The sequence below is a fragment of the Vicugna pacos genome, chromosome 20, assembly GCF_048564905.1.
Source record: "Vicugna pacos chromosome 20, VicPac4, whole genome shotgun sequence".
NCBI classification, from domain to species: domain Eukaryota; kingdom Metazoa; phylum Chordata; class Mammalia; order Artiodactyla; family Camelidae; genus Vicugna; species Vicugna pacos.
In genome coordinates, this window is record NC_133006.1 from 502550 (window position 1) to 526757 (window position 24208).

The 24208-nt window shown below is 44.3% G+C and overlaps 2 protein-coding genes across 1 annotated transcript in view; both read left to right on the forward strand.

Annotated features, from left to right (window-relative positions):
- The window catches only part of LOC140687533 (uncharacterized), a 119051-nt gene extending 110355 nt beyond the window's left edge, over positions 1-8696 (forward strand). Inside the window, exon 15 of the mRNA XM_072944649.1 lies at positions 8424-8696. Within this exon, the coding sequence (XP_072800750.1) occupies positions 8424-8432 (9 nt within the window). The 3' untranslated portion in view covers positions 8433-8696. The remainder of the gene's footprint in view (positions 1-8423) is intronic.
- The window catches only part of LOC140687542 (trafficking protein particle complex subunit 9-like), a 518046-nt gene that overhangs the window by 425194 nt on the left and 68644 nt on the right, over positions 1-24208 (forward strand).

Genomic DNA, 24208 nt, shown 5'->3' on the forward strand with positions numbered 1-24208 from the left:
TTCCCCAAAGAGGGAGAGAGAGTGGTGACCGCGAGGTGGCACTGTGTTGCTTGTTTTCTTGGGCTTGGTGGTTTCATATGCTAATAAGTAGAAGGACCAGCCTTAGGGTAAGGCGCTGGGATTCCCAGGGAGTTGGCCATTTCCCACCCTTTGACCTTTTGTGGCTAGCATTGGGACTGCCATGTTGCCTGGGGCATGTTATTGACCAAGTTACTAATACAATGGATGTTTACTGAAGCTCAAGATCTGCTAGAAGTTAAATCTCTTCATCCTGAGCCTCAAGGCCTATTGGGGGTTGAATCCTTTAACATTTTGATGTTAATTTCTGTGGCCTTCCTTGAATGGCTGTGCTCTTCCCCCTTCCATCCTGTCTCACTGTGATGACACAGAGACAGCAAAGGTCTGGCCCTACCTGTGCTCTTGCATTTAACTGCGGGAGGTGTGAGGTGGGCTTATGATGACCCTGAATGGTGAGAAAAATGTTTCAGATTTTCCTACGTGAGACATGGGGACCTGACAGCAACCTCCGCAGATTTATCTCACGGGCATTATCGCTTGTGTTGTTATAGAAACAACAGGCAAGCCAAGAAACAAGTATAACTCACAGGGTTGTAGTACTGAGATTTATTATGCTGACACGCTCAGAGGGGCTTCTTTTCCAAAGCTCTGAGCACCTCCAAGACGTGCACATGAGGTTTTATAGGGTTAATTACAAGTATGGGGCTATTAGCCAATAAGGCTCAAACAACAAAAAGCAAGGAATCAGTACACTGAAGCTTATCAATTTGGAACAGATCCCGTTACTGACAATTGTTGTCCTTGGATTTACGTGTTAGCTTATTAGCCCATTAAACTGACACTAAACTTCAGGTTTACCAAGTAGCTCAGCAAAACTTAGATCAGTAAACCGACATTATCACACTTAGATTTGTGACTTAGCTTGTTAGCCCAGCTGGGGTTTTCCTTCACAGTGTCACTTATCTTTTTTATTTTTCTTTTTATCTGTTTTTAAGTATTTAACCCAAATTTAATATCAGGGTTTTTTGGGAAAGAAATTTCTCTTTTTCTTTTCTTTGGGGTTCTTTTGGGGGGAAGGTAATTAGATGTATTTATCTGTTAGTGGAGGCCCTGGGGCTTGAACCCAGGACCCCGTGCACGCTAAGCACATGCTCTACCACCCGCCCCTTCATCATTTTCTTTTTGCTTTAGCTGCCAAGAATCTTACAGCTGAATTTGTAGTCGGCCTTTAACACTTGCCCTGACTTCATGGAATCCATTTTTATGAGTTTATCTCCCCCTGGTTTCATTTAAGTATTGAATCTCCATTTTCTCTTCACTCTCCGTTTTGCCTTTTTGTTGTTATGGTTGTTAAGCTGTGTTTAAAAAAATTGTTTAAATTCTCTTTTAGCAAGAGGCTGAATGTAAATATGCAAACAAACAGCACAATTAAATGCTTTTATATATTCTAAGCTGTTTAGTATTTACTTAAAAACCGATTTGAATATTAAAGTGATAACATTTTAAAAATATTTTTTAATTTTTTATAGAGATATAGCTGATTTAAAATATGATATTAGTTTCAGGTGTACAATAGATGCTCCATTTATAGTTACTGTAAAACATTGTCTGTATTCCCTGTGTTGTAAGATACATCCCTCTAGCGTGTTTACATTACATGTTGCAGTTTGTATAAGAAAGTTGGGTAACGCAGAGTCTGGAACGTGGCTGTGTATGACTCAGGTTCACGCTCACCCTGCCTGTCAGAGCTCAGGCCTTCACTCCTTTCTGCAGGGGAGCGATTGGAGGCAGCTCTCATCAGCGCTGGCACCACCCTCTGAGTGGCAGTGACAGCAGTGACTGTGTGTGGACGTGCAAATTGTTTTTCCAAGAGCTTTATATGCGTTTCTGCATTTAATAATCAAAGCCCTCCTGTGAGGAAGCGTTTTAAGTTTTTAATGCATAATACATTTTATTTTGATATTGATAGATTTCAAACCTCTGGAAAATTTACAGGAGTAGTACAATAAACGCTTAGATACAGTTCACCTTAAAGGGCACTATTTGGCTTTCTGTGTCTGGCTTATTTTAGCATAAAATTTCAAGGTTCATCCATATTGTAGCCTGAATCAGTACTTTATTCTTTTTGTTTGATAATATCCTTTTCCATTTTTTTTGGTTTTAGTCTATTTAAAAATATTTTCATTGAAGTCTAGTCAGTTTATAATGTTGTGTCAGTTTCTTGTCTACAGCACAAGACTTCAGTTAAAAAGGAACATACCGGCATTCATTTTCATACTGTTTTTAAACATAAGTTACTATAAGATATTAAATATATTCTCCTGTGCTATACAGTATAAACTTGCTGTTTATTCTTTACATACTCAGTAACTGCAAATCTTGAACTCCCAATTTATTCCTTCCCACACCCTCCCCCCTCTGGTAACCACAGTTTGGTTCCTGTGACTCTGTCTGTTTCTGTTCTGTAGAGAAATTTATCTTTTTGTTTCTTTCTTTTTTTTTTTTTTTGTGATTCCACATGTCAGCAGTCTCATGTGGTATTTTCCTTTCTCTTTCTGGCTTACTTCACTTAGAATGACATTCTCCAGGTCCATTGATGTTGCTGCAAATGGCATTATTTTATTATTATTTTATGGCTGAATAGTAGTCTATTGGACAAATATGCTACAACCTCTTTATCCAGCCATCTGTCAGTGGACATTTCGGTTGTTTCCATGTCTTGCTATTGTAAATAGTGCTGCTGTGAACATTGGGGTGTAGGTGTCTTTTTTAATTAGGGTTCCTTCTGGATATATGCCCAGGAGTGGGATTGCTGGGTCATCTGGGAGGTCAAGGTTTTGTCTTTGATGAACCTGTATAATTTTTCCACAATGGCTCCACCAAACTGCATTCCCACCACAGTGTAGGAGGGTTCCCAATTCTCCGCAGCCTCTCCAGTATTTATTGTCTGTGAACTTCTGAATGATGGCTATTCTGACTGGTGAGAGGTGATATTTGATTGCAGTTTTGATTTGCATTTCTCTGATAATGATATTGAACATTTTTTCATGTGCCTACTGGTCATTTGTGCGTCTTCATTGGAGAAATGTTTCTTTAGGACTTCTGCCAATTTTTGAATTGAATTGTTTGTTTTTCTTTCTTATTAAGTGTAAAAGCTGTTTACATATTCTGGGAATTAAGCCCCTAGCAGTTTCATTTATTGCAAATATTTTCTCCCATTCCATAGGTTGGTTGTCTTTTTGTTTTGCTTACTGTTTCCATAGCTGTGCAAATGTTTGTAAGTTTAATTAGAGCCCTCTTGTATATTTTTGGTTGTTTTTCTATTGCTTGAGTAGACTGCTCTAGGAAAACATTGCTGAGATGTATGTCACATGTTTTGCCTATGGTTGCTTCTAAGAGGTTTATAGTGTCTTGTCTACATGTTTAATTCTTTAACACATTTTGAATTCATTTTTGTGTATGCTGTGAGGGAGTAGTCTAACTTCATTGATTTACATGCAGCTGTGCAGTTTTCCCTGCACCATTTGCTGAAGAGGCTGTCTTTACTCCATTGTATGTTCTCACCTCCTTTGTCAAAGTTTCAATGACCAAAAGTTTGTGGGCCTATTCTTGGTAAATGTGTTTATCCGTTCATTGATGGATGGATATTGTTAGTAACTTTTGGCTACTCTGAATGATACTGCTATGAATATTGATGTGAAATTTTTATGAGAATATGTTTTCATTCTGTTGGCTGTACAGTTGGCCCTCCATATCTGTAGTTTCCACTACATGGATCCAGATGGCTGATTGTAAAGGGACTCGAACATCCTTGGATTATGGTATCCAGGGTGTGGGGTTCCTGAAACCAACCCCCCAAGGGTATTGAGGGATGACTCTACATATAGGAGTGGAATTGCTGAGCCATATAACTCTAAGCTTTTGAGGAAATACCAGACTTCTCCAAAGAAGTTGCACAATTGTCCCTTTCCCCTGGCCGCATATGAGGTTTCTCTGCCTCCTGAATGACATTTGTTATTGTCCATGATTTGGTAATAACCATCCTAGTGGGTGTAAAATGAGATCTCATTTTGATTTTGATTTGTCTAGTGATGTTGAGCATCTTTTCATATGCTTATTGGCCATTTGTATATGTATCTAAATTCGTGGTAAATTTAAAAATTGGGTCTGTTTTATTGTATTGTTCAGTTGTAAGAATTCGTTATATATCCTGGATGCTACTCTCTTATTAGATAAATGTTTTGCAAAATTGTTCTTCTATTCTGCACATTGTCTTTCACTTTATTTTTTTTAAACATTAAAACAATTTCTTTACAGGGGAGGTAGTTAGATGTAATGATTTATTTTATTTTTCTTGCTAAGCACGCACTCTCTGACTTGAGATACCCATTTCCCCTGTCATTTGACTTTCTTGATGATGTCTTTTGAAAGAAAAGGGTTTTAATTTTGATGAAGTCCAGTTTATCTGCTTTTTTCTTCTATCACTTGTGCTCTTGGTATTGTATCCAGGAAACCAAAGCCTATCCTAGGACCACAAAGATTTATACTGTGTCTTCTTTTAGAAAGTTTATAGGTTTAATTTTTACATTTCTGTCTGTGATCTACTTTGTTTTAATTTTTATTTGTTATATAAAATATGGGTGTTCAGATTCCAGATTGATTCTTTTGCCTGCAGATACCCAGCTGTCCCTGCACAATTTGTTGAATAGACTATTCTTTCAATGGGGTGTTTTTGGCCCCGTAGTGGAAAACTGTCTGTAAATGTAAGATTTTCCCCGTGGGTTTTTATTGTGTCTCATAGATTTATTTATCCAAACTTATGCCAGCATCATACTGACTTATTACTATAGCATTTTAGTACTTTTTAAAGTGAGTCCTCCAACTTTACTCTTCTTTTGCAAGGTTGTTTTGGCTATCCTGGGCCCCTTGCACGTCCATATTAATTTTGGGATCAGTTTTTCAATTTTTGCAAAGAAGTCAGCTGGAATTTTGATAGGGATTCCACTGTATATGTAGATCATTTTGAGGAGTCTTAATATTTTTAATAATACTGTCTATCATTCCATGGAAATGGGATGTCTTCCATATATGTAGATCTTTTAAAATTTATTTTGGTGATACTTCAAAAAGTTCAATGTACAAATCTTGTAAATTTTTGTTAAATGTATCTCTCATTTTATTTTTAATGCTGCTGTAATTGGAAATGCTGAGTTTCTTATGGGTGGGACTATATATCAATCTTCTTATTTCTAGAATTCCTTAACAGCAATTACCCTAATTATATATTTGCTACTTAAATCTATCCACAACAATTCCCCACCCCGTGTTATAAGAAACCAAGACCCAAGTTAAGCTACCTGAGCACCTATGTGGAAATGTGAAATGAGACCCTTGGGTGGGGCTTTGTGCAGATGATACTGGAGCTTATTCAGGATGGCTTCATCGTAATTTCTTTTAAACAACCCTTTCGGTGTATTTAGTCAGATACATTAAGAACATGCCCTTTTGATGTGCGGAGTAGCTAAGACTATGATTTTCAAATAATTTCTAATGAGAGTGTTGTTCTTGAAACCTAATTTGCATCAATCTTTGAAGATTTATGTTTCAGGGGCTTTGACTAAAGAACACCTGTCTTTAATCAATAACGACAACTAAATGCTCAAGCAACATGTAAGAGCTTGAGCAAACTGCCCCTACCCCATAGTGCTGGGTGCCTGCAGCTGCAACTGGAGTCAGCGCTTACCTATCCCAGTACGCTTGTGTTGATCTGCTCAAAGTGGTTCGTCCAACAGTTTGTCAGTAGTCTGTTGGACAAAGTCATTAAAAATTGATTGAAGGTTGCTGGAATGCAATATAATCTTATTAATATTAATTAAGCACATATTGAGTGCTTATTGTATGATGGAATTGTCCCTCAGCCTCACATGAATATTATTTCTCATAAAACCTCACATATTTCCTTGTTAATCTCACTTTACAGATAAGGAGACTGACAATTAGGTCTTCTCTCTTTCGGGGGAGCTCATTATCAATGATGGGAAGTTATAAGGAAAAAGATATTGATTCATCATGAGAAAACATTTTTCTGAGGGTCAGCAAAGAAGAAGATGAACACTGAAGAAGGTGATCATTGTTCAAGTGAGACAAGCCCTGGGTTGTGCGGAGTCTGCATCCCTGTCCTAGAGAAGGCACGTGTAGAGCTGCGTACTGGGTGAGGCGGCGTGGCCGCGCAGGGAACGCGGATGCTGGGCCGTTGGGCTGTGCTCAGGCCTGGTGGGGCTTTCTCCTAAGGGCAGCGGACCATCATTGACAGATTTTATGTTGGAGAGTGGGGTGCTCTCGCAGTTCACTTTTGTCTTGTAGAATGCTTGGAAACATTTAGAAGGCTTGGCAGGAGGTGATGTGATGAGTCAGAGTAGGGTGGCTGCGAGGTGTAGCAGTGTTCAATTTTCAAGTGGTTTTCAGGCCCAGGCTTGTGGCTCAGTAGCCGTGTCAGTTTGAATGACGCACTCAAGGAAGTGAAACAATTTATCTAATCAATTGAAGCAGCGATGTACCCAATTCCCAGGACTGTTGTGGAGATCCAGTGAGATAACGTTTGCAGTGTGCAGCATGGTCCCAGCACAGAGTCAGTGCTGAGTGAGTGCCAGTGAGTATCTGGTAGGTCAGGTGTGGGTGGTGGGACTCGGTGTCTGAGGATATCTGGGCCCTGAAGGAGGGGTCCATTCACATCTGTGAGTGATGGGTCTGAGTTGGGAGAGGCACGGAGAACTTAGCCCCCGACCAGAGGCCCTGGGCAGGACGGCTATTGGAGGAGCACCGTGAAGTCAGCTCTTTGCAGGTGGAGTTGGAGGTGCCCTTGTGACATCTAAGTGCAGTGTCACGAGCTGAAAGTGGAGGTCTGCGCCCAGGCTGTGCATTTTCGAATAATGTCAACTCCTGAGGACACCGAAGTATTGATCACTGAACGGAAGTCATACTTTACAGGACAAATGAATAGTAGTATCACCTCTGTCATCAAAGCTCACGTCTATTTATTCATCACTCAGTTTGCTAATTGGGTACTTACAGAGCTCACTTCACCGTCCTCCCGTGGGCTCAGGCTCCACAGAAAAGAGTTGGTGTGCCTTCCTCTTTTCCAGAAGAAGACACATTTAGCTTGTAGCCTTTTGTACCTCGCCAGACTTAGGATATTAGTTTGTTGGTTTAATTGTATTTTCTGTTGGCCATGTCCTGACAGGAGAGAAATTTTACCTCATGGTCATTTTTCAATTAGCTGTTACTGAGAATTGCTGATCTGATACATAGTGTATGTATTATATTAACTTTGTAGAGTAGTTATCATTTTTCTGTCTTTGCCCTTTAATTTTGATTGCCCCTTCAGTGTTCTATCCTTTTTGGGGCCTTATTTTTTTTTAATTAAAAAATGTCTGTTAACAGTTAAGAAAACAAAAACAAAGAAAAAATGCACATGGGAGCTAAATTTAGAAAATGTCTAGTGTGTTTTCTTTCTCGGCAATGGAGGGTTCTAGAAACTCGTGAAAACTTTCATTACACAAGTTCCTTAAAATGCTGATTAAGAAATAAAACCTTCCTTCCTCATCTTTCAAGCTGCACAACTAATTGTCAAGAAAGTGAGGGAAAATTCTCAGAAGCCAAGACAAATGAGAAAGCAGGGTTTCTGGGAGATATGCGAGCCTTAGAATCCCTGGGGTGCTGGTTTGATCCTGAACTGATTTTCAGTTGCCTTGACAGGAGGGCAGGATGTGAGCCCCAGGCCTCTGACACTAGGAGTTGGATGGGGGATCATATTATGGGCCAAGCCCATCCTGAGGATCTTGGTTTACTAAAGGGTGAAATAGGAAAAAAAAAAATTCCTCAAGGCAAGAAATTAAGGAAAGTCAATTTTGTTGGAAGAGGGGATAAATAACAAATCCAAAGTAAGGATATAATTTAAAGTTGTTCTGGCATTAGAGTGACCACAAACACCTGGCAGAAAAGCACAGATACTCCTTGATTGATAAGTTGTGTTTTGAATGAATCAGTGAACAGCCATTCTGAAAAAGGCCTCCAGAGTCTTGTGGATCAAGATACTGGACAGCAAACACCTCCCTTCCAAGGTCTCATTCAAATAACCAGAAAGGTTTTAAAGGAAAGAAGCCATAATCATAGATCTATTTATTAACAGTTCTATATGCTACGAATTCAGAGGTGACTATGTAGTTGTCTCCTCTATTATGGACCTTACTTTCTCTTTGGGGAGACAAAATGACATAGTTTTTAATCTTGGTGGAGGGAGGTGTTAGTCTGTTGCAATTAGCCAGGAGAGGAGATTAAGAAAACAGTGAAGGGTGGGTGAAATTTTTAGCTGAGGACAGTCTTGTTCACTTGGCTTTTAATTGCAGGCTCAATGAACTGTCACTGGAGGGAATAGATCTTACGGAGGATGGACATAGCTCAGGCCTCATTGGAATGGACAAATGAACCTGGAGAAAGACAGTCAAATCTGTGCAGACATTAAAGTTCACTTGAACGTGCTGCATCCCTGAGCCAAAGATAGGACAAATATGCAGCAATTCTTGAGGACAGAAGAGTGGTTTTTAAGGTTCTCCAAGAATGAATCCCATGGAACCGAGATGGCCAGTTGTCAAACTGAGACTTTGTTCTTTGGACGGTGTACCCAGCAAGGGTATTGGCCTTTTATATGTTTCCATTTGTCTTTAATACATGTCTGTTGATGAGGACGTGGGCACAAATGTTTGACACCTTGTCGAGGCGATTTTGGATACCTGCCTAGAAGCACGGGCACAGTTGCGGCTGCTTCATACATCTTGCAACCCATCCCCTTCCCCGGCTCCGTGATCACGGCAGAGTGGTTCCTTGTTGACCTGTCCGTTTCCTCTGTGACATCATAACCCATGAAAAGACCGGAGCATATTAACTTGGCTTTGTTAAAGTCAAAGAAACAGATCAAATGTGGAGTCAGATTTGTTCTTTCCTATTTCAGTAGTACCATGGAGATGGCAGTTTGGGCAGCTTTTTGTAGTGTCCTTGAGGCTTTCTCTCTCAGCTTATTTGCGCCTCAATTGAAAACCCTTCATTGCTGTCTGGCCTGCTGGTAATGCACACTGCCTGTTTTGCCCTGAAGATGTGTTCTGTTTATAAACTCATCTCTACTCCTTGGAAAACAACACAAGAAAAACTCAGTTGGTTTTCCACCAGTCATGGGCAGGGGTGAGGTATACCATGTTATTATTTCATAAAATAATAGTAATAATAGTAATAGTAATAGTACTAGAAATAATAATAGTATAATAATAATAATAATAATTATTATTATTTTATTATTATAATAAAATAAAATTATTTTATTATTATAATAAAAGAAGTCTTAAAACAGGACTGAGCACATTGGAGAGAGTCAATAAATGTTTCTGGCTTAAATCAAAAGTGATGACTTAGTGATTCCATGGCTGCTGTATTTGCTAAGCTAGTTACTCCTTTGCTCCATTACACATTATTTTAACTGAAAAAGAAATGCAAGCAAAAGGTTAAAAAAAAAAACTCAAACAGAGCACAAAAATACACAAGTGAAAGAAGTTTTCCCTCATCCTCTGTTCTTTCAGCCCTGTCTGGAGATGCCACTGTTTACTATCTTTTGGGTGCTTTTCCAGATATGCTTTGCACATTCCCACCTATGTATGTAAATTCCTTTAAAATTTTAGTTATTTTTAACTTAAAGAGATTTAAATCCTCAAGTGGCTTCTGCCCGGGTAATAGAACAGAACAAATATGACTCCATATTAGATCTGTTCCTTTGAATTTAACCCTATGCTCTGTCTCCTAGGCTTCATCTTGCTTGTAAAAAATTGTTGCCTAGAGCCTGAAATACACAGGAGAGCTTATTCTGAAGCTCTGACCTTTAAGGATATTTAACATTTTTTCATTCATTAAAAGATAGCAAATTGCAGAATAGAAAATAACGTTTGTTTTGTTGGAGATTTACAGGGATCTGACCCACGCAGATAGCTGTAAGAACAAAGGATTCTAACAAGAAGGAATTCCTACACTAAGAAGTTTGCAACAACCAAGCGCGTAGGAAAGGAGCCTGAATTGTGACTTGGGGAGATGGTTTTCCAGAACATTAGTTTGCCAACTAGGTCTACAGAAACTTGCTATTCCAAGCCCCAACAACTGGTTTCCAAACTTATTGGCCTGTCCTGCACTGAGGAGTATGAATTTGGACTTGGTAACACTCCTATCTACCTAGAAAGCAGGGCACTGAAGCTGAGTGTTATGGAAACAGGCCAGCCAAGAAACAAGCACCAATCGGAGTGCTGGAGTACTCAGAATTATTATGCCGGCGGGCTCAGAGGGGCTTCTGCTCCGAATTTCTGAACACCTCCAAGACGTGCACATGAGGTTTTAAAGACTTCAATACAAGTAAGGGGATATTAGCCAATAAGACTCAAAGAACAAAATGCAAGGAATCAGTACACTGCAGCTTATCAATTTGTAATAGTTCACATTACTGACACTTGTTGAGCTTGGAATTACGAGTTAGGTTGTTAGCCCAATAAACTGACACTAAACTTCAGATTTACGAGATAGCCCAGCAGAACTTAGATCAGTAAACCGACACTTATCACACTTAGATTTGTGACTTAGCTTGTTAGCCCAGCTGGACTTTTCCTTCACATGAGGACAGCTCTCCCACCCCCAGGAAACCACTGTGAGCCCTTGATGTTTCCACTAGGTTGGGGTATGGTTTACCCAGGAGGGATGGGGACTATGCACCAACACTCAGGCAGTCTGCTCTGTCTGGGGCTCTGATCTTGTACCACACCACTCCCCGCCAGCCCAAAACCTGGGACAGTGGAGCTAAGGCAGTGATCCTTCCTGCCTGTTTCCCAGCGTGTAAAAGGGGAATATGTACTCTTCCCAAGGAAGTTCTGAGCGACAACACCTGCGGGTGCTTGGTTCTCAGAGCAACAGAAAACCCAGCTCCGCATGGGGGCAACGGGTGTGACCCCCGTAGTGTTTCTGCAGAAGCATCTGATGGAGGGCTGGATCAGGGAGGTAAAACATGAGCTGCGGGACTTGAACGGTTACAGAAGGGTACAGAGGTAGGTCTGCCATCTCAGGGTGCCCTAGAGGTAAAGCTTTTTCTCTCCAACTCCGCTACGACACTCCCCTATCCAGACCCATCCCTTCTCTGCTCTTCCTGTCCATCTGTATCCCTCCACTTTTCCCCTCTTCTCCACCCGCTCCCATCTTCTCCCTCCCTCGCTGTCCCACCTTCTCTCGCAGAATCCAGAGAGGATCCATGTCCCTCCTGCGCATGCGCTGTCGGTGCCTGGTGGTCCCCTGGTTCGAAGCTCCATGTCCGAGCCGGGGATTGGCCCCAAATGCTTCTCAACTCTGTCGCCCGTTAGGCCTTTGGTTCCTGCCTGGGGCCGGGGCTTCTGGCTGTGGAAGTGCAAGGTGGGGGGCTCCAGGGAAAGGGTTCAGGCGGCTTCGGGAGGGTGATCCGCCTTTCACAGCCCCCAAGGGCGCCAGTCAGCCCGTGTTCAGCTGAATTTCTCTGGCCAGACCCTTCTGACAGCACCACCTGCCCCGGCGCCCCGGCCACAGCTGTCCAGGTCCAGGTGTGCGCCTGCCACCTCTCACGCAGCCGGGATCCCCTCAGTCCACGGCTGGCGTCCCCTTCCCCTCTCCCGCCCGCGAGTCCTCTCCTCCCGGGCTTCCTCTCCTCGGCCGCCTGCCCGTCCCCACCAATGGGCGGGCTGTTTCCCGGGCGGGCGTGGTCTCCGGACCTGGACGGGAGCGGGCGGCTTATGCTGGTGCTGGGGCTGGCCTCCGAGCGGGGCTGCAGCCCGCAACCCCCCTTTCCCTCCCCCCTAGGGCTGCCCTCCTTTCCCTTTCACCCTCCCTCAGGACCAGCTCAGTGGCGTGTGTGCTGCTCCCGGGGCTGAGGGCCTCTGGCTGTAGCGCCCAGCTTCACCTGGTGGAGTCGGGAAAAGGGAGCATCAGTGCTGAGCAAGCTTCTGTCTCCTCCCTCAGTGTTTCTGCCGCAGGTAAGTATCTTGAACACTTTCAGGTGTTATGATGGCGGTGTTTGTTGATGTCACGTGTTTTTATAGTGAGAGGGATTAACAGTGGTGAAAGCAGGGCTTGGTTCTGTTAAAAATGAGCTGAAGGCATGAAGCTGTGATATCCTCCTTCCTTCCCTCTCCAAGGGTGAAACGTGTGACACTCAATTTTAAAAAGATAGTTACAGTCCCTAGCTAGCCCAGCCCAGCTAGTGTGTGTTAACAGGAACAGCATCACCAGAGGCCTTGGAGACCCAGGGATATTGCAGTCCTAAAGAACTCCTGGCACAGTTTGGTTTGTATTGGTTTTTTGTTTTTCTTAAATTGTGGGACAGACTAGTGGTATAAAAAGAAAAATATTTGTCAAGAAATATTTTTTCATATAACAGCGTTATTGTGATATAGTTCACACACCATGAAGTACATCCATTTAAATGGTAAAATTCAGCAGCTTTTAGCATATTCACAGTTGTGCAACCATTATTATTCCAGAACGTTTTTATCACTTCAGAAAGAGCAGTGGAAATTAATGACCAATCCAATCCTCCCCAGTGGTGGTTCTAAAGAAATTTCTTGGCTAATCTTGACCATAAATTCACTTGTTACATTCCAAGAAAAATCTGGTAGGAATTCTAATCAGAATTGCAATGAATCTGTCTATCAAAACAGGAAGAATTAACGTCTTTATGGCACAAACTTCTTCTACCCATGAATATATTTCGGACCCTATATTTTCCTTTGTCCAGAGCCTGGCCCATGGGAAGTCCTCACTACTTGTTGGGCTTGTGAATGATGAGATTCTATACATCGTTAGTTGCAGCTGTAGCCTTTCACAGAAGAGAAAAGAAACCTCAGTGAAGCAAGTGACTCTCTGATGGTCAGAAAGAGTGACAGCCATTGCTGGAGTGATCCAGTGGACTTGGTGTTTACAACCAGAATTCTCCACCACCTACAGCTAAGGGGATTAGAGTGTTCTTTTATTTTTTCTTAATGGCGTTGCTTTTATTTTTACTTATTTTTTAAATTATTTTTTATTTAAGTGTAGTCAATTTACAATGTTAGTTTCAGGTGTACAGCAGAGATTCAGTTATAAACATATGCATATGTATATACATATGTTTTAGATTGTTTTTAGTATGACTCATTACAAGAAATTGAATATAGTTCCCTGTGTTATATAGCAGGTCCTTGTCATTTATTTTATATTTACTAATTTGTATCTGTTAATCCCTCCTTTCCTGCCTGCTAAATACAGTTTGCTTTCTATGTCCATGAGTCCATTTATAGGAGCACCATTTTTCCTAGTAATATATGCTCTTTGGCTGCTTTCAGTTTCAGTAATTCCATCTTATCTGTGGGCGCTTTTCTTCTGGTTGCCTTTATGTGGTTTGCACACGTGGTAATAGAGATCTTTATTTGGGAGAACTCCAGGTCTCGTGTAGTCCCTGGTACAGAATGCCCACTGAATTGATGATTGAACTGGGAAAAAAGCACAGTAAATGCTGGAATTTCCACTATGGTTGAGAATTCCAGGTTTCAATAACCTGTTTAGACAACCTTACTATTGGCTGCACCCATACTGGGTAATTTGGTGGAAATTCATGGTATGGTGGTGTAGAGACGGGACCTTATATTCTTCTTCTCTTTCTATTTTCTAATACTCATTTTCCTGGGCCTTCCAGATCCTCCCCCAGAAGTGCCCAGGGCTGGCTTAGTGCTGCGCTGAGGCAATATTTGTTAATAACGCCCTTTCCTCTTCTCCTCTGAGCCTCCGTTTCTTTCTGTGCACAATGAGCGCTTAGACTAGATAAATACTTTTCAGTTTCTTTTAAAGCCATGTTTCCTTTGAGAAACAGAAAATGCAAATATCTCCTCTCAACCCAACCCTTTAGATTTTGGTATGTCCTCCAAGGAGTGACATAGCTCTTTGTGAAAAATTGATGTGATTTTGATTGCAGGTGACACAGAAAAGACTCTTCAGAGATTTATTGCAGGGAGAGGGCAGGAAAGAGGCAGTATGTGACACTTTCTAGTGTGAGCAACGGAGCAGGGACTTGGATTTAAATACGGTGTCTGACGTGGCCTCTCTCTAATCTTGTAGAATGTGATAAACTTCTCTACCTCAGTTTCTTGATGTGTCAAGTTGGGGTGATAATATTTTAAGGCTTCTGTGAAACATTATACAAATAAGACATTTGTGTCTCGGTAGAAACAAGATCTGCTAGGGATTCAGGGATTTGTTTAAAAAAAATTCTTGTCCATAGCACTCTGTCTGTGTGTATTTAGAAGTTCCTGGAGGGTGAGGGTGAGTCTAAAGTCCATTGTGGGACAGGTGGCCCATATTTCTCCGTGTCCCAGTTTACCCCCTACTCCCCAGTCCTCTTCCTCAGTCCAGGATGAAGTTCCCTAGTAGATTTACACAGAGGTCTTGTGGAAATGGCTTTTCATTTTATTGTTTCACCAAGAAGGGCTGCCATCATGATCTCTGTGGTCAGGTTTTGAAGGGCTGCCATCATGATATCTGGTAAGAATTCTATGCAATTTGGAGTTCCAATTTAATGAAAAGAAAAAAATTACAAATAGAAAATTAGAACAAGGGTGGTGACAGGGGCTCTTTTAAGTGGACACCATTAGCTTTGTTAGCTTCAGGTGCTGTGGCCTGTTGCCACGAGGACCCATCCTCTTGCTCTGAAGTTGGAGGGACTAGTGGGCTCAGTGGGAATGTTAACTGAGTGTATCTCATGGGCTGGGCATTGTCCTATTTGTACTGTGTGTTCCTTATTTGAGACAGTGAGCTCACCTAACCTCGATAACCTCTTTAAAATATTAGACTTTTAATTTTGAGATGTAATGTAGATTCCCATGTGGTAGTAAGAGATTATATGGAGAGGGCCTATGGACCCTTTGCCCAGTTTTCTTAATGGTTCCATCTTGCAGAGTTGGGGTACAATTCATTACTGACTCACTAACAATTTGAGGTTTGTGTTATTGCCCTTATTTCTATTCACGATTAAACTGGGGCTTCGTGAAGCACGCAGGCCTGTCCAGGTCACCCACATTGATAATGCAGAGTCGGGTGAACGTGGGCTTGGGATTTCCAGGCAGTACCATTATGATGGTTTGTGGCAGGGAGCAGCATTCACTTTGCTTGTTTATTCATTCATTCAACAAACATTTATTGAGTAAACTCTGTGGGTCAGATGCTTTCATAGAGTTATCTGATTCTTCAGCAGTACTGAGAATCAGGTAATGTTTATATTTTTTAATCTGAGAAAATTAGCTCTGAGAGGTTATAACCCCCCCAAAGGAAGTATAACTCATAAAGGAGGGATAGAACATGTGTACAGTCACCTCCTTTTATGCAGGTGGTACCCTATGCATTTTACATTTTCAAACATCCGTAATCCAGATATATTCTTGTAAGGCAAGGCTTTTTTTTTAATTGAAGTATAGTCAAGTTTACAATGTTGTGTCAATTGCAAGGTGTTTTTTGACTTTTGAATTAAAAAATACTTTTTCAGGAGGGAAATTAGGTGTATTTATTTGTTTGATTTTTTAAAATGAGGTACTGGGGTTTGAACCCAGGACCTCGTACATGCTAAGCATGTGCTCCACCAATGAACAGTACCCTCTACCCCAAGGCAAGTTTTCTTATCCATTATTATGAAGCTTAGGAGTTCAAATAAATTGAATAGGAATCCAGATCTTTTGATCCTACTGTGGTCCTTCTCTTTATATTCTGCTGAAGGGGGTTGGGGAAGCATTTCCTTTGTTCATTTCTTTATTCAACATTTTTGAGCAGTGACTTTGCATTAGGGCCTTGCTAGGTGCTTGGAAATAGAAAGTAAGAAATGACCTTTCTCTGCAGAGGCAGGAAGCCTAGACCAAAAGCTGGGTAATGTGATCCGAGCTACAGTAGCCATATGCAGACTCTGAGGACAAACTGTACCCTTGGATTTGCTTTGGCTTCCCTTGTCTTCTGGCTGGTACACACCAGGTCACCGCAACCCAGATGGGCCCGTAGCACACAGCAGAGTATGTACCTCGATCTCCTCTCCCCTCTCGGCAGGGCCTGCAACATGAGCATCCCTGACTACGTGCAGTGTGCTGAGGACCACCAGACTCGTCCCGTTGTGGTCCAATCCATAGAGATCATCTCAGAGGAGAATTTCTTTTGCATCTATCAGCTACTCACCTCGGTTAGCCATATCAGCCCTTGTGGCTCCCAGTGGACACTCTGTATCCACTACAGGCACCGCTATGTGCCCGAGAATGGGTGGAGCGTCTTCCAGAAACACCCCAAGGTCGTGGGCCTTGTCACCATTACCGAATGTCTCTCTGCCAAGGCCTTCGAGAAGCTCCACATGCAGAGGAGCTGTATGGCACATCGCTTAATGACTCTCAGCTTTTTGTCTTTGTGCAGCATGGGGAGGTAGCCGAGCAGACGCGCACCGACGTTGCCTTCAATCTAAGAGTACTGCAGGGTGGTGGAGAAGAGGATCGAGGACTTCACTGAGTCACTCTTCATCTTGCTCAAGTCCAAGTGGCTGGATGGTGGCCCCAAGAATTCTGGGGACAAGATCCCCCTCCCCTGCATCCCGTTTGAGAAGGAGGACTTCATGGGAATGGACACAGACAGCAGGTAAGTTAACCTGGAAGCCAGTCCACCTTGGCTGTGTGCTGGATTGCTTCCCTACATCCAGAAAGGGATCAGCAAGGAAGAAGTCAATCTTGTAGCCAAGGGGGGAGGGAGGTGCAGCCCGCCGGTTTCCAGACATTTCAAAGTGAATCCGCCTTTATTTCAGAGAGATCCTTTTAGGGTTAGTGTGGACACTTACTCCCGCTTTACAGCCAGGAACATGGTGGGACCCCTGGAGTTGCTGTCCAATAAAGTAGCCAAAGCCACTGATGCTAGGAGCACTGGGGAGGAGGCTGGACTCAGCTGAGATGTACTGTAGGTCAAATGCACATCAGACGCTGAGGCTTGTCTAGTAAAAGTACATAAACTATCTCTCTACTTCCTATATTGATTACATGTCAAAATAATAGTATTTTACATACAGTAGATTAAGTAAGATCTGTTCTTAAAATCACATTCTAGTATTTGTTTTTTGTTTGTTGGTTTGTTTCTTTGTTTCAAATTTTAAACGTGGCAACTGGGAAACTTTCATTACATGGCTCTCATTTCATTTCTGTTGCGCAGCCTGTCCTGGTACATGCTCATCCCTTTGCTTGTAGATGAGATGCTGAGCCCCGAGAGGCAGAACGAGGCGCTGGTTGAGCTGCGGCTGGAGCCGCTGTCACCTGCCTCCCAGGCCCAGCACCTTTTCAGCTCAGGCCGTCTCTTCCTGCCCGACAGCCACCATGCCAAATTAGGACATCAGAAACACCGCCAGGGACTTCCTAATGAACTCCTTATGCAGGGAAAGGCGTATCACGGTGTATGGGACAGAGCAGGGAAATGTTCATTCCCACTTTGTCCCTGTGATTAAGTCAATGGCCCCACTTTGCCTCGGAAGTACAGATGAGCTCTTCTGGGCTGCCTACCCCCCACCTTCTGCTCTGTTTCCCCGTATATCTATCATGTTTTCCCTTGGGCTGAAGAGGGTGAGATGCCTTTGCCGAGACGTGGTTCCCCTTTGCTGGGGTGAGTGAGGGAAGCTGTGTCCCCCCGGCCTACGGCCTCGGTCCTTGAGTCTGGAGAGGGCTCATGGTGGTCCCACAGGTGGCGGTCAGAAGACCTGGCATGTGCTACCGGGCCCGCTTTGGAGGTGGTGCTCTGTGATTCTTGAACTTACCTAAGATCAGATCCTACTTTCTGGTTGTTGGTAAGTTGGAGGAGAAGATGCTAGGGAATTAATAAAAAGAATGTCTAGACCAGCCCTGTGAGTGAGAAGCACAGGGGACACTAGTCCCACCTGCGAGAGCCCACCTAGCAGGCTCTGGATGAATATTCTGTTCCTCCCCAGAAATACCTCTATGGCTTAAGGAAGAGGAGAGGCATGTCGTGGCCATGATCTGTACTTGTCCTCACAGGGCCCTGTGATCTACATGCCCGCACTCCCCATCTGCTTCTTGGAGATGAGCTGGCATGTTTAGGAGCCTGGGCACTGCTGAGGGCATAGCTCCCAGCACCGTGCTACACAGAGTCTCGCTCCGTTCACCTCATCTGTCAACTCCTGCTGAGGCCCCAGACATTAGTCAAGTAGGTGCATCAGCGAAACCTAAGCAGGGACCACCTTCTCCCCCTGGACAGACTGGTGAGTGAGCAGTGGAAGCCTGGAGCCCTGCCCCAGCCCCCACGCCAGTGCCACTTCTTTTGTCATAGGAGGCACTGGTGACATTTTTGCTCAACAAATGCTTGTCTCTGAGTCTGCAGACCCACCAGAGAATGCCAGCTTGTTTTTGCCTTTTGAAGTCTGCCCTTGGGACTTGGCGGAGTAGCCGGATGTGTACTTAGCCCACAGTGGTTCAGCGCATTAAACCTGCCTCCTTGTGGGTCTGTCTATTCTGGTACCATAAGGGCTCAGCCAGCATCTGAACGTCATTGAGATAACGCGGCCAGTGAGCTCGGGTCAAGCACATTCTCCTCCAGTCACTTTTACTCCATTGTTTCTTTTACTATTCCACAGTCATTAATTTTTTAAACAATGCTTTGGTGCAGGAGCAGAGCCTCATTCTCTCCTGCTACTCTTGGTGGAAGTGAGTAAAACGGTCCAGACTGAAATGCGACAATAATTTGTAGCTCAAAAGCTGCCTAGTCGCTTGTAGGTCGAATTTTGGTTAGGGGAGCTGAACACGTTGTGGTCCCCCGGCAGCGCCGCTCCCCTCAGGCCCCTGCTTTCCCTTGAGCAGGAGGTGAGGTTGGGCCTCACCATCCCCGCGTCCCTGGCCTCACACACTCACATAAATTCTTGTACATGCAGTCAAAATTATTTTTGTTCTTGTGTGATTCTAATTTTCTCTTGTTCCTCTTTTCCTTTTTCTTTACTCCTTTTTCACTTGTACTGCCCAGTGAGCATGTTGTTGCTTCTGAAAATGTGGGCTGTGCACACCCTGCATTTGAAATAGCCAGATTGCCCTCCGTTCAGTCTCCATCGCTTTAAAAAGCAACAACTTAACAGCTGTTTTGATCCATCTATTATCTTAGTCATTTTTTATTTTCTAATTATTTGGAATATTTGCTTTTTTAGCTCATCACCCACTGGTGTTTGATACCTGTTGAAATCCTTGCTTTTGAGGAACATGTTTGGTCCTCCTTTTATTTGGTGACAAATGCGCCCTTATTAAATTTGTTTCATTGTTTTGAAGAAGTAAGATGTGAATTGATTTAGTCGGCTGCTCAGGGATTCTTTTCATGGAGTATTTAAACTTGTAAGGTCAAACTCTGCAGCATTTTGCTCGATTCCTGCTTTTACACAAACGTGCTCAGCACGCGGTTCCTGGCTGTCGCTGTGTGACGTGCGTGACGTCGCTTCCTGGCCGGCGGTCACTGGTGAGGATGTGGCCGCCACGGAGGTGACAGCTGCAGGGGACGCTGTTGGAGGAAGCGGTCACCGTTTGGTTCTTTAATTTTTTTTTTTGCATTCAACTTCCCCGTGCCATTTACTTTACTTTGCCTTCATAAAGGGGCAGAATTGGGTCTAAAATCCATGCCACTATTTTTTCCCTTTACGAGGCTGGTTTTTCTGAGTATCAGGACAACATGGCCTTCTCCTAAGTAGCTGGCTTACCTGGATCTGTTGGGCAAAGGGACTGCTAAAAGGGCAGTAGCTTCCTCTCTGCTCCAGCCAGTGGGCATTCAGAGCTGGGTCTGTGGTTTGCCTCAGCAGCCGTGCAGACCTTCCTGCCTCGGCCTTTACTTTTAACCCATGTTGGCAGTAAAGAGCTGAATCCGTTTCTGTTGCAGCTGACGCCCACCACGTGGGCCCCCTAACGTGTCGTTAGTTTGTGGTAGTCAGTCGCCAACACCCCAGTCAACAATGAAGGAAGATGATTTGTCCAACCCAGGACCTTGGATTCTCAACCCTACCCTGGTTCATCTCACCTGGTGGAATTGTTTGGCCACCACCATCATGCTGACCATGAGGCCTTGTTTCTCCTTTCATGCTCTGGTCCAAATGTGGACACTTCATTTTTCACTGAATTTGTCTCGCTTGAGACAGGCCAGAATATCTGAATGAGTCCATCACATTCTGGGTGGGGAACAGAACAGAAGTGTCGCAAGTAGATGGAGTCTAGGCTGTCCGGGTTGGCAAATGCAGGCTGGGATCTGTGATGGCTGGGCTGTACACTGGACACAGGCCTTTCCCATGGCTCCTGAGAGCCCATGAGTTGAAGTGATAACAGCCTTGCGTGGGTTCCCCCATCCTCATCTGCTCATTGGCAAGTGTGTCTGCTAATTAGGAGCTCCCCCAGACCTCGGGCCCTTCAAAGCTCAGACCATGGGAGAACCTTGAGTCCCTTCTCCTGGGCCTCCTGTGTGAGAATCCACTGCCTTCTGAGGTGAACAGCGGCAGGAGATGCCTCCCCATCCAGGGAGCACCCTACGGAGGACTGTTAGTGCACCATGCTGTGAGCTTGTGTGTTTCCGGCCATGGTCCCTACAGAACTACACTTGAGATGGGCTTATTGATGGAGATAACAGGACTGATTCCAGGGCAGGGCCTGGGGGAGGGAACAGTGGAAATTGAATGTGACCTCAGACACCTCGGTGGGTGCTGGGGCTGTTACTAAAATGGGGAGTCTGGGAGATACCTGACAGGAATGGAATTCCAGAGTAAATGGTGGACATGAGGCATTTTTAAGATGCCATTTGTCATCCAAATTAGGACTTCAAAGAGGCACTCGGGTCGATGAGCCTGGGGCTCAGGTGAAGGAGCCGGACTAGAGATACACGTTGGGAGTCGTCATTCTTAGCTGGTGTTCACAGCCTTGCATGTGAATTAGATCATCTCGAGAGCTGCAGACTGAGACTGAGGGGGGCAGGGCTGTGTCTTGGTTGGAGGAAAGCCCAGACCATACAGCTCTGGTGTGTCAGTCAGTGGTGTTTGCCATTTTCAAAGCAATGCCAGTTATCCTTAAGGGGCCAGGGGCTGGGCAGGGCCAGCCAGGAAGAAATCTGAAGGGAGGGTCGTGACCACGTGTGCGTCTTGGGAAGGTGCAGAGGCTGCAGGGTAGACTCCTCCGAAGCTAGAGTTGCAGTGAGGAGTGGGGAGAAGTTAGTCACAATCACCTGTGAGGGAGGGAGGGAGGCCTAGGGAGCCCCACCTTACCGGACTCGCTTTCCCATGAACAGAAGGCAGTCAGACAGAGGATCTGAGGTGAGAAGGGATGGGCACTGGGAGGGGAGCCAACCTGGAGAATGGTGCTTGCAAAATTCTGGAATAGTCTCCCTGAAAAATAGAGTTAAAAATACCCAGAATCTTAAGAACATTGTTAGTGACTTGGGAGGAGGCAGTTGTTTTTCTGGCCTCCTAAGGGTAAGGCATGTATCCAGGGATACACAGAAGATACGGGCAGTCTGTTCCGGGGGCTTGATCGTTACTGGGGGAACAGTGCAAGTTTAAAGGGGGAGAAGGGCAGCGGAGGGAAGCTAGCCAGGCCCCGTGTCAGGTACCAGTCGGCCGCCCAACTTGCGTGTTTCATTCACATCCATGCCTCCCAGGTGGGCGGTGGCAGCCCCCTTTTGGGGATTGGGAAGCCTTCTCAGAGGGGTTAAAGAATTGGTCCATTTAGCGACTAGTAAATGCTGTAGCAGGATTCAAGCAGGGCCTTGTCAGAATTCAAGGGCATGTTCTCTCTACTGTTTCCAGTACTTCCCTGTTATACCTGGAATGGTGAAGTGGGTCAGTTTTGGAGCCTTTCAGAAAAAGTATGATTTAAGCGCCTCTGGACTGTTTCACAAAGCTCAGCATTCTTTGATGGTTCTGAAGCACACAGTGATTTTCGTCCCAGAGAGGTAACGTCTAACTCCTTTGATGATGACGTGGTTGCAAATGGTGTACAGGTGCAAAACCAGACTTTGCAGCTTCTGAAGGGAAACTCTCCAGTTCTCCCTTGGTCGGCTTTCTTCCACGGGATGTAACTGTGCTGCAGCGTAGGCCTGAGCTTTCCATATGGAGTGAGAGTTTAATATCCGATATTAGCATAAAATGGTCAGATGAAGAAAATCGAAGTTGACAATTTATTTTTGGGTTTCATTAGTCAAGATATACTATCAGTTAATGGCCCATATAGCAAATGAAATTGAGTACAGGACACTGCATTTCTTACTTTCTATTTAGAGTTCTCTTACAGAATAATGTTGCCTGCTTTGGAACATCAGCTCCACCACTCACGGCACCTATCAGTGTGTTGCTGTGATTGCATTTACAGAGTGAATGCAATCTAGGCTTCCTCAGCCTCAAACACTTCAGTGCAGAATCACGGGCTGTAGCCGTCTGTTAGTCACACAAATACTTCTAAAATTATATGATTCCAGAAAAGAAAGAAGAGAGAGAGAGAGATTGCCTTTATCAAATTTCCTTTCAGTTCTAAATGAAAACTGTTGTTGAGCAGCTCTGGTTTCCTTTGGATAAGAATATATACATTTCTTTGCATGTAACCTGGGTTTTGGGCTAGAACACCAAGTTCTTGCTGTCCACAAGCCACAAAAATAGTAGCCAAATGGCACACGTGTGAAATAGTTTATACTTTTTTCTGAGAAAGTATCCTTGAATTTGGGACTTGGGCTGTGATTTCTGCTTTTTGATTCCCCCACCTGTCTTGTAATCTCTCACTCCTTCCCACGTGGTTCCCAAGTGTTCGTGGTCTCAAAGGAGTGGGCAAACACCCAGTTGGTCACCATGTACTGCTGCTATAGATAGAGCCCAGACAAGACCTAAAGGACATTATCACAGAGGACTTCCTGGAAGAAATGGGCTGTACATTCAGTTGTGAGGACAGAGTAAGAGTCAGCCAAGAGAAGGAGTCAAGAATGTGGCTCAGGTCGCAGGTGCAGCCCGGGCAGAGGCCTGGAGGCTTTTGGCGTGGGGACCCGGGGAGAGTGCCCTGTGCGGTCCAGGGTGGAGGGAGCCCCTGCTGGGGAGGACACTGGAGAGAGTCCGGGGTGAAGGGCTTTGGAAGAAGTTGAGTTTTACTAGAACTGACACAGTAGGCAGTGAAGGGTGTCAACAGAAGTGACCCTCAGGGAAGGTACTTCTGGTTTTGCTTCTGATATACTACAGACAAAAGGGTCGGGACGGGTGAGAGCAGGTATGTCTGTCCCTTTGAGATCCAACCCGTCATTCATTTATTCATAACACGTGCACTTCAGTGAGTCTAGGGGAGAGAGAGTGTAGCCACATAAATAAGCAAAATGTATTTGCTTCTTGAGAGCTTAGCGTTGTCAGTTAGCCTAGAATGTTCTAGGAAGAGAGGAACAAATTGTGGAGGTTGGAGGGAGGGAAGGCTTCCTTGGGAAACAGTCAAAATGAACCTGGAGGCAAGTGGGAAGTAGGAGCAGGTCAAGGGGCTCCTGAGGTCACTGGGGACCTATGTACTGAGATGAGGCTGGGCGAGCAGGGTCTGGGGTGGGGCTAGAACTCTACCAGGGAGCCTCTGAACTGTTTGAAGTGGGGTTGATGTAATCAAATTTGTGCTTTGGGAAGGCTGTCGTGGCTTTGTGTGTGTGTGTAGCGGGGAAGAGGTGGAGGGTGCCACCAACTGGGGGATCATTTGAAGACCATTCACAGGCTGGGATATGGGCTTCGGGGCTACTTGGGGACGGCAGGGGCAGTGTGGATGCCGGCTTTTCTTATGGGGGACTTGTTAGCGGGGCTGCCCTAGAGGCACCTTGTGGCTGGAAGAAAACTGATGGAGGCTGCCAGGTGGACATTCCTCTTCTCTCTTTCCATGCCTAGTGTGATTATCTTAGCTCAGCCAACATTTGGAACAAAAGAGCTAATCTCCAGGGTTGTCCAGGCCTTTGTAGAGCTCCTTCGAGTGAGATCTGATAGGATTTAGGTTTGTGTTCAGATCTGGATGTTCACTTAGCTAGAAACGTCCTGTCATTTCGATTTCCATAGGGGTTTTTATTCCTGATAAAGATTGCTTTC